The 14,569-nt window shown below is 39.3% G+C and overlaps 1 protein-coding gene across 4 annotated transcripts in view; it reads left to right on the forward strand.

The window, feature by feature from the left end:
• LOC106870067 (zinc finger protein 420-like) overlaps positions 1–9,412 on the forward strand; it is a 20,300-nt gene extending 10,888 nt beyond the window's left edge. For 3 of the 4 annotated variants that reach the window (XM_052972943.1, XM_052972944.1, XM_052972942.1), the window contains 2 exons: positions 2,330–2,424; positions 4,058–9,412. In XM_052972943.1, the coding sequence (XP_052828903.1) occupies positions 4,522–8,391 (3,870 nt within the window). In that variant the 5' untranslated portion in view covers positions 2,330–2,424; positions 4,058–4,521 and the 3' untranslated portion in view covers positions 8,392–9,412. The remainder of the gene's footprint in view (positions 1–2,329; positions 2,425–4,057) is intronic. The other variant, XM_052972945.1, reaches the window with a different exon arrangement.
• The last annotated feature ends 5,157 nt before the right edge of the window (positions 9,413–14,569 follow it).

A 14,569-nucleotide genomic window follows, 5' to 3' on the forward strand; every position in this document is an offset into this window, starting at 1 on the left:
TATATATATATATATATATATATATATATATGTGTGTGTGTGTGTGTGTGCACATATATATACATATATGTATATGCATGTTTATACATATATATATATATGTGTGTATATATATACATATGCTGTGTGTAAGTACATGTTCGTATAAAATTATATTCAAATGGTTTCTTGAGTATCATTTTTACTATTGTCATCATCATCATCATCACGGTTGTTGTTTTTTACTTCTACTACTATCACTACCACCATCTGTCTGTCTCTACTCTGTCCCCACATACACGCACACATATATATACACGCACACACCATATCTTCTGGAGCTGTTGCACAATGTTTGGTACTTGGTACAGCTTCACACATGCATTGTGTATGTATATACACACACACACACACACACATATACGTATGTGTTTGTGTGTGTATATGTATGTGCGTTTGTATGTATATATCACTTGCGTTAATTATTAGGATTTCTTAATTAGATATTTAATGCTCACTCTACTAACACTAGCATGTTTATCTATCTACAAATCTGCACACACACATGTATACACACACACGTACATATGTGTGTGAACCTTTCCTTCATAAAAATATTATATTCTACATGTCACATATTATGAGTTCTTGCCGTTAATATTTTAGTCCTTATGTCTAATTTTACCTATTACACACACACACAGACAGATAGGTACTCGCATGTGTGTGTGTGTGTGTGTGAAACGCCTGACTTCTTCATTGTAAAACATTTGATGAAAAATTCTAATAATATTTCCCTTCAATCCTTTTCTGTTGTGTCTGGAACAATAAAACTCCCAGCTTGGCCGTTTGTTTCAACACTTTGCCGTCCAATCTATAATATCTGAGACGCTTCACACCACCAGGTACCTACCTACCCACCTGGTTGGTACATTCATTACAGATGTAGCGCACTCAACTGGAGTTTTGCAGTTGTTGTCCTTCGAAGTCCCATACCTCAGAAAGGGATTGTCTAGGAAGTTGGTTTTATATGTTCCCTTACATTAAAAAGAAATATCCTTGTTTTATACAACAGAATCACAATGCTAAAAAAAACAAAATCGTGTTGTTTTTTTCGCAAAAATTTCGGGGGTTTTTTTTTTGCACATTTGCTCCTTATGTAGTATTCTCCTTTTGCACGAGGTGTGGGACTTCGAAGGACAGCTACTTCCAAAACTCCGTCCAGCAAAAAAGCAACCGATAACCTAGCTTGAACGGCTGGGTAGCCTCTAATCGGTTTCTTGTTAGAAATAGCACCCTGCTGCTTTGAAAAGGAAGGACATTTTGCCTCCTGTCCTTGTTATGCATCTTCCTTAAAGAAAGGAGGGATGGTCATCGCAGGAATACCCTTTGATCATAAATCTTACTTGGTTAGCTGACCTGGAACACGACAATAACAACAACATTAATATAAGATAATATAATTCTAGACATACTATATCCGAGTAAATGACAGAATGGTCGTGGTTGGAGCGTCTTTGATCATAGGTGTATTTGATGATAACTTTCTTGGAGCTAAATGACAACACTGGAAAAACTTATAAATAATATCAGGGAATGAGGGTAGCCACCCCTACGTTGGTTACTCTGGGAAATTCTTGTTACAATTCGTAGCTGTGACTACCACCACCACTACTACTACTACTACTACAACGACAACCTTCAACACCACTACCACCACCACCACTGTTGTCCAACTTTACTCTTATCACCAAACATCACAGCTAACCTCACCGCCATCATTACACCATAATAAAATTTACCCCCACCACCAATATCACACTCCTCCTTTCCACCCCTACCTTCAAGCAAGATATCAAGGGAGTCTCTATGTGGATACTTAATTTGCTAGAAAAGACAACTAAATCTCCCTTGAATTAGACTACGATCTAAATAAGATAACACTTTTCGCCTATGGATCCCTTTAATTCATATTTCACTCTACTGGACCTCCATAGCCATTGGGTGTTTAAAAAAGACCCTATTGTATTTTTATAATATTTAAATATTATTAAGAATTGTATTAAAATAATTGTGAAAATATTTCGTTTATTGTAGAAATTATAAGCAATTTTTTACATATAAATTTTAATCAAAATCTTAGGTGGACCCTGGTTGAGAAGCACTGATCTAAATAAAAGGATCAATGCAAACCCTGCACACTGCTTCGTAGACATATCCCTGTATCAATCAACCCAGTCTCCTTGCCATTTCATTTGCCTTATTCTCAGTCTTTCTTTCAGCTCATTTATGCCCCATTGTTCACGCTCGTCACCATTTCACACCTCATGCACCCCTTATTTCTTTCCAGTCTTCAACCATCCTCCGCATTCAACATCCATGCTCCACAGCCATACAATATTGATTTCGAATTTTGGCACAAGGCCAGCAAATACACGGACGTGGGTAAGTTGATTACATCGTCCTCAATGTTCAACTGGTACTTATTTTGTCGACCCCAGAAGGATGAAAGGCAGAGTCAACTTCAATGGAATTTGAACCCAGAATATAAAGACAGTCAAAATGCTACTGAGCATTTTACCCAGCATGTTCACAATTCTGCCATCTTCAATACACTGCCATATAAAATGAAATTAAATTCCATACACAAACATCCATTCTTCCCTTCACTTGGGAAAAGAATCCCTTTCTTGCTAACAGAAGTAATGTCTCCTTGAACTTTGCCCAGCTTCACCTTATTCTGGTTCCCATTGTTTTTGGAATACCCATACCTACTTCTAATTAACATCATCTAATTAGGGACTCAAGCTGTAAAATACTTTTAAGGAGCCTTCCAAGCATTTGTAAGAATTTGTTTCATGTCCTGTTTATAACTTTAAGCTGCACCCAGTCGTGGGGCTCTGGTTTGGCTGTTCCAGGGTTTTGCGGGCTGTGGGACCTCATCTTAGCCACTATTATTCCCAGCTTTACTCTGACCCAGAGTAGCATCACCTGTCAGGGTCCAAATTATGGGTTAATTAGCATGTAAATAAAGGTAAACTGTGGCTATGGGATTAAACAGCCCTGGACCAAATCATTGGCAGTCCCTTGGCGGGGTCTAGGTCTCAGTAACATCCGAGCCAGAGTTACTTTGAAATCATGGGATGCAGCAGGGTGGATGAAAACTGTTTCAGCTGATGAACTTATTGAGTCCAGATGCTGAATGGATGAACAGACAACAAGCTATCAATGGCCAGGATCAATTAGTTTAGTTACCATACTACTGCAATCCGCTGTATTTGTGGCATGTGCAGACGAGACGTTTGACTATTGGAAAGCCAACATGACTAATTGGTTTGGACAAGTCACCTGACTGCATGATAATGATTTTATGGCTATTCTTACTGTTAACTGCTCTTGTACATCTCACCCAAATAAAGTCTATGTTTGCTGTCAACCTCCTGTGGTCCCAATATGTCTATTGCGCACCCATTCCCTACATTGGGTACACAACGCAGGGTCTTTCCTACTCCTCTTCTTACAGCCATTGGAAAGTGGCCATGAGGTTTTGTCTTATGTCTTGCTGACTTTTGTTTTTGCTAGGTTACCTATAAGGATACGTTTCTACCGTTTGTTGTTTAGGTGGACAAGGGTACGAAATAGGTGAGAGTTGGTGACAGGAAGAGCATCCAGCTGTGGAAAAACTACCCCAACAAAGTTGATGATGATAATGATAGTGATTATGATGATAATATTGATCATCATTATCATTGTCATCATCATTTAACGCCCATCTTCCATGCTGGCATGGGTTGGACAGTTTGACAGGAGCTGACAAGCCAGAGGACTACATTAAGCTCCACTGTCTGTTTCAGCATGGTTTTTACAGCTGGATGCCTTTCCTAATGCCAACCTCATTACAAAGTGGACTGGATGCTTTTTATGTGGCACCACCACAGACAAGGACTGTTTGGCATAGTTTTACAGATGGATGCAATGATGGTGATAATAATATGTAATATTCTTCTTGTTTGTTTTTCTAAATTTTGTCAGAAAGTTATTTCCAATCTCATTTTTTAAATATTTCTTCATCTTCTAGATCATTCCAAGATGGAGTCCATTACTCTGAAGACATGAAAACCAGAAGACACTTGTCTGCCCCACTGAGAATTACGGCCATTTTGTTCCCTACTACAGCATCAATGTGTTAATAGTTGCAAACATGTACAAGTCCAATCCATGCCAGCATGGAAAGAGGACATAATATGATGATGATGATGACGATGATGATGATGATATATATGTGTGTGTCATATAGAGTGTAAAATATGAAACTACACCAAGAAATCATTATTTTTTTAAATACATACATTAACAGACTCACACAGACTCACACACCCCACATACTGACTCACAAACACGCAAGTACGTATATAAAGACTTTATCAGAACTTGAAATGAGTTTTGTGTTTGAAAGACAAGTCCAATGAAAATTTGCTTCTGTACAGAAGATTTGAACACGTGACGGACTGAACTGTGTGTCTACCACCTCTGCAGTTTACAATGGATCGGTGCAGCAACCAAAGAATTATCTCTAGCCAGAGTCATGGTAAACATCTTTCGATGAAGCAGTCATCGCAGCTGCATAAGCAGAGTGCATCGAACGTACCTAGCAACAAACATGTGGCACACAGTGGCAAAATCTCGTCATCGGTGGCGTTTGGTTTGTCAAACAACTGCCACAACAGCAGCAACAGCAGTAGCATATATGCCAAGGACTATTCTCAAAAGTCCTCGATGAGTACCCCAGTGCCAAGGGCGGCACACACTGGCCCTGATCCTTCCATTAGGCAGCATTCTAACAATCATCACAGCACCGGTGACAATCTGCAGTCGCAGGTAATCGCTGCACAGCAAAGGCTGATGCAGTCAACAGGGAGTGCAAGCAGTGCATCGGACAGGCAAGCACAACATTTACAGCTGCAGCAATATCCTTCTTCTACAACTTCGTCTCAGTCTATCCACCATTCGCATCACCTGCAAGGACCTCTTCTGCCACTGCTGGGGGACACGATATTCTCTTGTGACGTGTTCAGCAAAGAATTTCCGCAACGTCTTTTAGCGACTTCCAGTCCCATTGCCACACATCTTGGCGACAACGTCTTTCGGCCCGACCTCTATGCCAGTCAATTCATTCAACCCTGTTATCTACCACTGGCCCCCGAACAGCTGATTGGTACCATGCTGTCAACCACCACCATACCGTCGACATCAACAACATCCACAACCAACAAAACAAACGTCTCTGAAGAACATACAATGACAGCAAATAACATCTCTAAACAATACACAAACAGCGAAAGTTCTTCAAAGAATTACTCTTTGAATACAAATCTTGCCTGTAGTAGTAGTAGTAGTAGTAGTGGTAGTAGTAGTAGTGGTAGTAGTGGTGGTGGTAGTCGAGGTGGTGGTGTTAATAGTATTAATAATAATAATAATAACAGTAACAGTATACACAGCAACCATACCTCTTGCAACAGCAGCCACTCTACTACTACTACTACTTCTACTGTTAATAACAAACACTACAGTTCCAGTCAGACCCAGTTACTTGAGGTACCACAAGTTCAATCCCAGCACATATCACAACAATCGGGGCAGAACTGTTTATCATCTCAACAATTAAGCAAGCAACAACTACATCAGTCCCTGGCCCACCAACAGAATCCACTCTCTTGTGTCATCGGACAGAGTTCAAAGAAGGTCACCAACTACCAAGCTCACTCCCAGGCCCCTTGCAAAACCCAGCCGCAGCAGCAGCCCCAGAATCTTCAGAAACCGAAACCACCGAGGAACTCGGAGAGTGACAAGAATTTGTTTTGTGATTATTGCGGGAAAGAATTTCTTCGATCTTACTTGCTGTTGATGCATCGAAGAACTCATACGGGAGAGAAACCATTTGCTTGTGAACTCTGCTCGAAACAGTTTGCTAGAAAAGATACACTGCAGAGACACCGAAAGATCCACATCATAAAGATTCCCGATAAGTTTGACCAATATCAGCCGAACAACTATCCAGAAGAACCAAAGATAGAATCGGAAACCAAGATAAAAAGTAATTTTAATTCCGTGGATATTTTTGATCCTTCCGTAAATGACATTAACCACCTGCACAGGCTGGGATTATCCGTCTGTTCATCTTTACAACCAAACTGTACCCCTGTGACGGATGAGAAAGCCATCTCAGAGTTTCAGAACAGCAGCATTTCAGTAAATTCCATGCTGGATGGTACATCGCAATTGCAAAACTTATCTGCAACTTCTGAAAATCAAATCCAAAAGTTTTCAGTTGAATCTTCAGACGTGAAGGAAAGTGACTTTTCTGGTCCGAAAATTTACAGTTGTGACATTTGTAAGAAACAATTTGCCCTTCAACATTATCTTAACATCCATCGACAAATTCATTTCAAAGATAAACCTTTTCATTGTAAATTCTGCTCTCACAGCTTCTCAAGGCAAGATTCATTGAAACTACACCTGCGAACACACACAGGTGTGAAGCCATATCAGTGTGATGTTTGTCAGAAGTCGTTTGTTCAGCGTTTATACTTGAAGATTCACATGAGGATCCATACAGGTGAGAAACCTTACACCTGTGAATTCTGTAACCATAGCTTCACACGCCGAGATTCTTTGACAATTCATCGGCGTAGACACACTGGGGAGAAACCATTCCACTGTGACATCTGCCGAAAGAAGTTTGCTCAGCGTCTTTATCTGCAAATACATCGCCGAACACATACAGGTGAAAAGCCATTTACCTGTGAAATATGTAAACATAGTTTCTCACGCAGAGATTCGTTAGCTATTCATAAACGGACCCACACCGGGGAGAAACCTTTCAAATGTGATGTCTGCCTGAAACAATTTGCACAGAAGCACTATTTAAGAATTCATCAACGTAAACACACAGGTGAGAAATTGTTTACCTGTGATATATGTTTCACCAAATTCACTCAGCTGGGCTACCTTGAGGTACACAAAAGGATACACACGGGCGAGAAACCATACCAGTGTGACTTGTGCATTCAGAAGTTTGCTCGAAAATCCACTCTGATTATTCACCGCAGGACACACACCAATGAAAAGCCATTCAAGTGCGAAAAGTGTGGAAAAGCTTTTGCTAAGAAAGATAAACTGAATTCACACATTCGAACTCATATTAAGAAGAAGCGTTTTGTGTGTGACATTTGTGAGAAATGGTTTTCTCGTCGTGATACGCTGAGGATACATCAAAAGTTACACTCCGATGAGCGACCCTTTCAGTGTGAAATCTGCCAGAAGGGATTTGTACAGAAGGACAAACTGCTTTTACATCAAAGAATTCACTCAGACAACAAACCATTCACCTGTGACCTTTGTCCCAAGAAATTCTATCAACGCAACGTATTAGAAATCCATCGAAGAACGCATACAGGTGAGAAACCGTTCCAGTGCGATTTGTGTCCACAGAGATTTGCTCGAAAAGATACCCGTGCAATTCACCGTCGAATACACACTGGAGAGAAGCCATTTTGCTGCAATATCTGTGGTGAGAGATATGCTCAGCGTGAGAGGTTACGTATACATACACACATTCACACAGGAGAGAAACCTTATCAATGTGATTTTTGCCCCAAACAGTTCTTTCAAAAAAGCACGCTGACAATACACAGGCGCTGCCACACCAACGAAAGACCTTTGTTTCAATGTGACGTTTGTTTCAAGGAATTTGTCCAGCGGGATTATTTAACCGTTCACAAACGCATCCATACTGGCGAGAAGCCATATCATTGTGATATTTGCCTCCAAAAGTTCTCCCGCCGAGACACTTTATCGACACACAGGAAAACTCACTCCGGCACCAAAGAGTTTCAGTGTGAAATTTGCTACAAGAAATTTGCCAACAAAGATTATCTGCGAGTTCACCAGCGGACACACACTGGAGAGAAGCCTTTCCATTGTGAAATATGTTTGAAGAAATTTGCTCGCAGGGACTACCTTCAGGTTCATAAGAGATCACACACCGGAGAGAAACCTTTCCAGTGTGACATTTGCTTCAAACAGTTTGCACAGAAAGATTACCTTTTAGTGCATCGAAGAACACACACCGGGGAGAAGCCTTACCACTGTGATATGTGTAGTCAGAGATTTGCTCGACGAGATTCTTTACAAAGGCATAAAAAGACTCACCAGCACATAGGAGGTTTTGTGAAAATAAAAGACAATTATTTGGACACAGATGACATAAACGACACAATCGAGACCTCTCCTCCCCCGCCACCCCCACCGCCTCCACCTCCCTCACATCCAGTTCCAGCCCCTGCACATCAGTTAGCGACAACTAGCAACACAGATGAATTTCCTCCAGTCAGTAAATACTTGTGGTTGTGAAAGAGAAAAAAACATTTTAATAACTGGACTAACCAACCAGACTCCCTGAACAATTTTCATTGCTGAACACTCAAACAACTTTGGTATTTTTGGTAGGGGGCAAATATTATTCCTAAGTTGTAAAACTATCTTTGACCCTTTTTTTTCAGTCAATTTTGATTTTTCTCTCCACCAGATTTTGTCTTGCAACAAAAGAGGACAAGTCCCTTTTTAACAACCTTTTTCTTTTTTCTCCAGAATGTTCTCTCTAATTCTCATGGCCCTCTTTTTATTTACTCAGCACCAAAACTGACCTAATTCTTGTCCCTTTATTTTCATACAATCTTGTTACATCCATTATGATTTTTTTTCCATGCTAGCATGGGTGGGATGGCGCTACAAATTTACATTCTTACATGAATTGTTGGAGAAAATGATGTACTGTTTATTGCCCTTCCTGATATCAAGCAGTCAATCATGAAATAAATGATGATAACACAGCTAAAAATGGACGTCTGTGTGGGTACTTTAAACAACAGGGTACCTTGCTTTAATAACAAGCTTCTATATCTTTCAGTGTCAAGTTTGGAGTTTAAAAGGAAAGAGATTGTAGAAGTAGTGGCTATATAATGGACTAGGATGGTGTTCCAGTACTGCAGTTCTTTAGCATGGATGTGAATTAAGGATTGAAGTCTGCTGTAAAAGATGGAAACACTGACGAAGAAAAGAAAAGTAAAATATCTCACAGCAGACACTGATTCGTTATCTGTAAATAAATAATAAATGGACACATTCTTATTCATTATATCTGTGTGTGAGTGTGTGTGTTTATACATATATATGTATATATATATATACACACACATATGTATATATATATATATGATTATATATGCATGCACATGTATTATATAAAACGTGTGTGCTTGTGTGTATGTATGTGTGTGTGTATATATACATCCCCCAAAACAAATGAACTGCCAGTTTTTAAGTTTTTAACATTTGAAATGTTAAATAAAAATATTCTAAGTTTTTCACCGAAGCATGTTTGCAGTATTTGAGTTTTCACTGATGTCTTACAAAGTATAACTGATTAAGGTGGATGGTTTGTTGTTGTTGTTGTTGTTGTTGAGGTGATGACGATGACAGCAGTGATGAGGACGAGAGGGAAGGTCGATGATGATGAGATGGATGGTGATGATGACGATGGGAGTAGGTCTGATGGTGATGTTATTAAGAGAGGTGATGATGATGGGTGTTATAAGAAAGAGTTCAATTTCTCACCTGTTGATGAAACTGCATTGTAGTGACAAAATGACAGAACGTGGTAGTGTGTGTGTCTCTCCTTTCAACTACCACCATCGCCAACAACATCAAAACTAATGTATTAATCACCAGCACTGACCAAAAGGGAACAATGAATCCTTCACAGATTGAATGAAACAGAAGGGGTGGGGTTCTGTTTGTTTTAGCGCCAGCTGGACCCCAGATCGAACAGATCTACCATCAAAGGCCCTCCATCCTCGACCACTCCATCTAATATCCATGTCATTGAAATAATGTTAAACATTACAAACACAGTGGGCTGTCATTTGGAAGAGACTTAGTTGCTATTTCTAGCAGTACATGTGACTTTCTGTGCCCTACTTGCCCCACCATAGATACTCCCTGTTGGATCAACAAAGGGAGATGTAAGGGGTGAAGGTGGTAGGGGAAGGAGGGGGCACAGAAGTTAAAGGAAAGTAACAACAAAAACATTTCTATCTCACTCCAGGTTTCTCTAGAAAAAGGAGCTTTTTCTGTGTACCCTTGTCAGCTGCTGGGTGCCAGGTGCGTGTGGTGGGCGTTATATGTGTACCTTGGTATTTGTTTCTCCAAAAGTTGTTAAACTATGAATGTTGATGTTGCTTTTCCTGTCAACAAATCATCCACTTTGTGTCTTCGAAACTATATAGTAAAGGTTAGCAACTGGAAGAGCATCCACCTGTGAAGTAATGCCTCAGATAACATATTCATCTAATCCATTCTAGCAGGACACCTACCCCTGTCCTTCTCTAATCTCCCATCAACTGGCACAAAGCCACCATTACTCCCTCCTCCCAAATGAGAGTTTTGGGTCTTGCAAGTTCCATGGTGACCCTGTCAGTGCTGGTGCCATGTAAAAAGCACTGATGCTGGCTCCACAACGTAGGTATTGGTGCTAGGGCCATGTAAAATGATCTGCAAAGTAGTTGGCTTTAGGAAGGGGCGTCCAGCTGTAGAAATCGTGCTGAAGCAGATAATTGGTTCCTGGTGAGGACCCTGGCCTTGCTAGCTCCTGTCAAACCATCCAACCCATGCCAGCATGGAAAACAGATGCTAAATGATGATGATGACAAACCAAGTTGATAATGTATGCATACCTTTTTTTGATAGTTGTATATACAGGCACAGAACTGACTGTTGTCAAGAACTGCCGCTGGGACGTAAAAAGCACCATTTGAGCGTGATCGTTGCCAGCATCGCCTTACGGGCATGTGCTGGTGGCACATGAAAAGCAACATTCGAGCGTGGTCTTTGCCAGTGTCGCCGGACTGGCTCCCGTGCAGGTGGCACGTAAAAAAACATTTGAGCATGGTCGTTGACAGAACTGCCTGACTGGCACCCATGCTGGTGGCACGTAAAAAGCAGCCACTACACTCTCGGAGTGGCTGGCATTAGGAAGGGCATCCTGCAGTAGAAGCTTTGCTAGATCAGATTGGAGCCTGGTGTAGCCATCTGGCTCGCCAGTCCTCAGTCAAACCATCCAACCCATGCCAGCATGAAAAGCGGACGTTAAACAACGATGATGATGATATATGTGAATATGTATATATATATACGTATATGCATGTAGATATTGATACATATATGTATGAATGTATATATATATATACATATATATACACACGCACATACAAATTTTAATGTTGCACACAAACTTAAATAATAATATATATAACATTTTACAAATCCTCTTTGTATTTTATTTTAAATTTTTTATCTTCTAAAAACTATTTTATACACATAGGTTTGACAAGAAATAATCATATTATTCAGTTGAAATGTTTCATGTTCAGTTTGATTTCGGGCAGAGCCATACACATATTTAACCGTATCAAAAGGTAAAAGAACAACAGTCTGTTACTTCTATCGTTTCACACATCTTTTATCTGTCTCTGTTTTATGAAATATTTTGAATAAATCATTGAAAAATCAATGTTTTAATAATGGGGAAAACATTGGCTATAAAACATGGCTTTTGTAATCGACCTTTAGGTAGAGAAATATGTGTATGGCTGTTTCTGATGGAAATTGAAGCTGAACATTAAACTACTTAACCATGTATATTTGATTGTTTTTTACAGGAAACAGGCTTATGGTTCAATTCTCTCTCTCTCCCCATATGTTTATTTATCTGTCTATCTATCTCTCTCTCTCTCTCTTTAACTACCTACCTATCTATATCTATATATACATACGGATATATATAACTTGATATGATCGGTCTTTTATATATATATATATATATATACATATATAAATGAATTGATTTGTACAACGCTGTGCCACAACAAAAGCGCTCCGTCTGGCGAGAGTAAAATACTGTTTTTTATGATCACCTCACATGTATAAACCACGCTACTAATAGTTTCACATACATGGGACCCACGTATGTTCTTCAGGTGTGGACTATTACTGTGTAGTGTGGCTTATCATCAGAAAGATTAATTATACCATTCAATTATGATACTGTGACTGCTTCCATTTTCTTGAACTGTGAAAATCTGTCAAGCAAAGCATTTGAAGAGGAATATTTCCAGCAAGACAGGGTACCTCCATAGTATTGGAAGGGTCTTGATGAGATTTTGTCAACAAGTGGATTGGATGAAGAGGCTTAGTAGAGTACCTTCCATGTTCACCAGATCTTGCACCACAAGGCTTTTTATGGGGATACTTTAAAAAAATAAGGTTTCTGATACAAAACTAGCAAGAGCCAACAAATTGAGGGCAGCCACTGAACAACAAAGCACACAAATCGTGAATGAAATGTTTCTTGATCCTTGCAATTCCACTGTTTTGCTTTATCAGTAGTTCTTGCACCAGAATGGTCATCAGTTTGAAATCAAGCATTCGTATAAAAATGAAATTCTGTCTGTTGTAAGATCTATTGAATTTTGAAAATGAAATGTAGTTTAATAAACACTAGCTTTATAATCATTCACTGTATCTGCATTGGGGGGTGGGGACGCAGCCTGTACACACTCACAGATTTGGGTATACAAAAAGAACAAAATAATTAAATAAGTCAACACATGGAGTAGAATTTATTTATTCGTTCAAAGCCGATGGAACGAATGTATACAAGCAAGAAACTGAGTAGCAGAAAGATGAAAGTTAAAGTCAATAATAATAATAATAATAATAATAATAATGATAATAATAATAACAGGTTACATAGGCAGGCACAGTAGCTCAGATTTATAGAGGAAAGGGAGTGGGGTGGGGTGGGGAGGTAAGAAGTCCTGACAAGCCAAGCTGCCTTTTCTAATAAAAAGTGAATAAGCGATATGAACTGGTAGAAACGACTTGGAAGATGATATTAGAGGGGATTGGAGGGGGGAGATGAAAGGTCGGGGGGTAGTTGAGGGACAAACATTTGGATTAACAAAAAAAATTTTTTTTTTTCAAATTCTAATTGTTCATTTGGCACATCTTCTTTAGACACAGAAACAGGCACTGTCCATCATCATCATCATCATTGTACAGATTATTGTTGCAACCATTAGCCATCATCACTCGTCATCACCATCACCATCATTCACATTTTAAAAATCATTTCAAGTTTGTTCGTTCTTCCTGTTTTTGTTGTTGTAAATCTTTTCTTCATGGCCAACAAGTTAAATTGAAGACACACACTCACAGAATAGACAAGAAAAGAAAGACAACAACAAAACAAAAAGTAAAAAAGAAACACAAGTAAATAAATAGAAGAAAATCTGTCAACTTTGTCATTGTGTGACATGTAGGGGTGGGATAGTTCTTCAAATTTACAGATTAGCATAATTAGTGACAACTGGCTGGTTGGCTGGCTGAATAGGGAGGGAGGTATTTTTGCTTGCCTTTAACCTAGTGAATCTAGGACTGAAGGCTTTCAGGCTGTGACCATCTTGTCATCCTATAGTATCCCACGTGTAGGTAGAGTGTGTTTTGAGAGAGGGAGAGAGAGCTGGTTACTATCAATCACGTAGTGGCACTCCCATTCTGGTCTACTAAATGAAAAGTCAGTGTTGACACTGGGTCTAATACTGCAAGAACTGGACTGTGTCCAGCCCTGAACACCTGGATCCAAATGGTTCCAGGTTCAGTCCCACAGCATGGCACTTTGAACAAGTGTTTTCTACTATAGCCTTGTGAGTGGATTTGCTAGACAGAAACTGAAAGAAGCTATTCGTATCTCTCTCTCTATATATATATATGCATATATGTGTGCACATGTCTTTGAGTCCTGTTTGTCCCCCATCGCTGCTTGAGAATTGTTGTTGATGTGTTTATGTCCCCATAACTTAGCGTTTCGGCAAAAGAGACCGATAGAATAGTACCAGGATTAAAAAATAAAAAGTACAGGAGTCAATTCATTCAGCTAAAAGTTCAAAGCAGGACCCCAGAAAATGGCTGCAGTCTAATGAGCGAAACGAATAAATGAATATATACATCCACACATAATTATACTATGCGCGTGTGCACCAGTGCAAACTGGTGCATCGAGTTGCTTTACGGCAAAGTGTAACTTATCGATCTGATAAATAGAGGTTGATGAAACGAGTACTGAGGCTGATATTGAGTAAAAATTCTTCCAAGATGGTGCTCCAGCTTTGCCACAGTACAACGACTGAAACCAACAACAGAAACAAAAAATAACCTACACATACATACATAACACTATATATATATATATATATACACACACACACACACACATATATATATACATACATACATATATATATATACATATGTATGTAAAGAAAAAGGAGGTAGTCAGAATTTCGGATAAATATTTATTATTTAGAGAATCATCTGATGATTATCTGAAATAAGATGTAAGCATGAAATGAATAATTATCCAAAACACTGACAGCTTCCTTTTTCTTTATACACAAAATTTGTACACCACTTA

This window comes from Octopus bimaculoides, chromosome 14 (genome assembly GCF_001194135.2).
Source record: "Octopus bimaculoides isolate UCB-OBI-ISO-001 chromosome 14, ASM119413v2, whole genome shotgun sequence".
NCBI classification, from domain to species: Eukaryota; Metazoa; Mollusca; class Cephalopoda; order Octopoda; family Octopodidae; genus Octopus; species Octopus bimaculoides.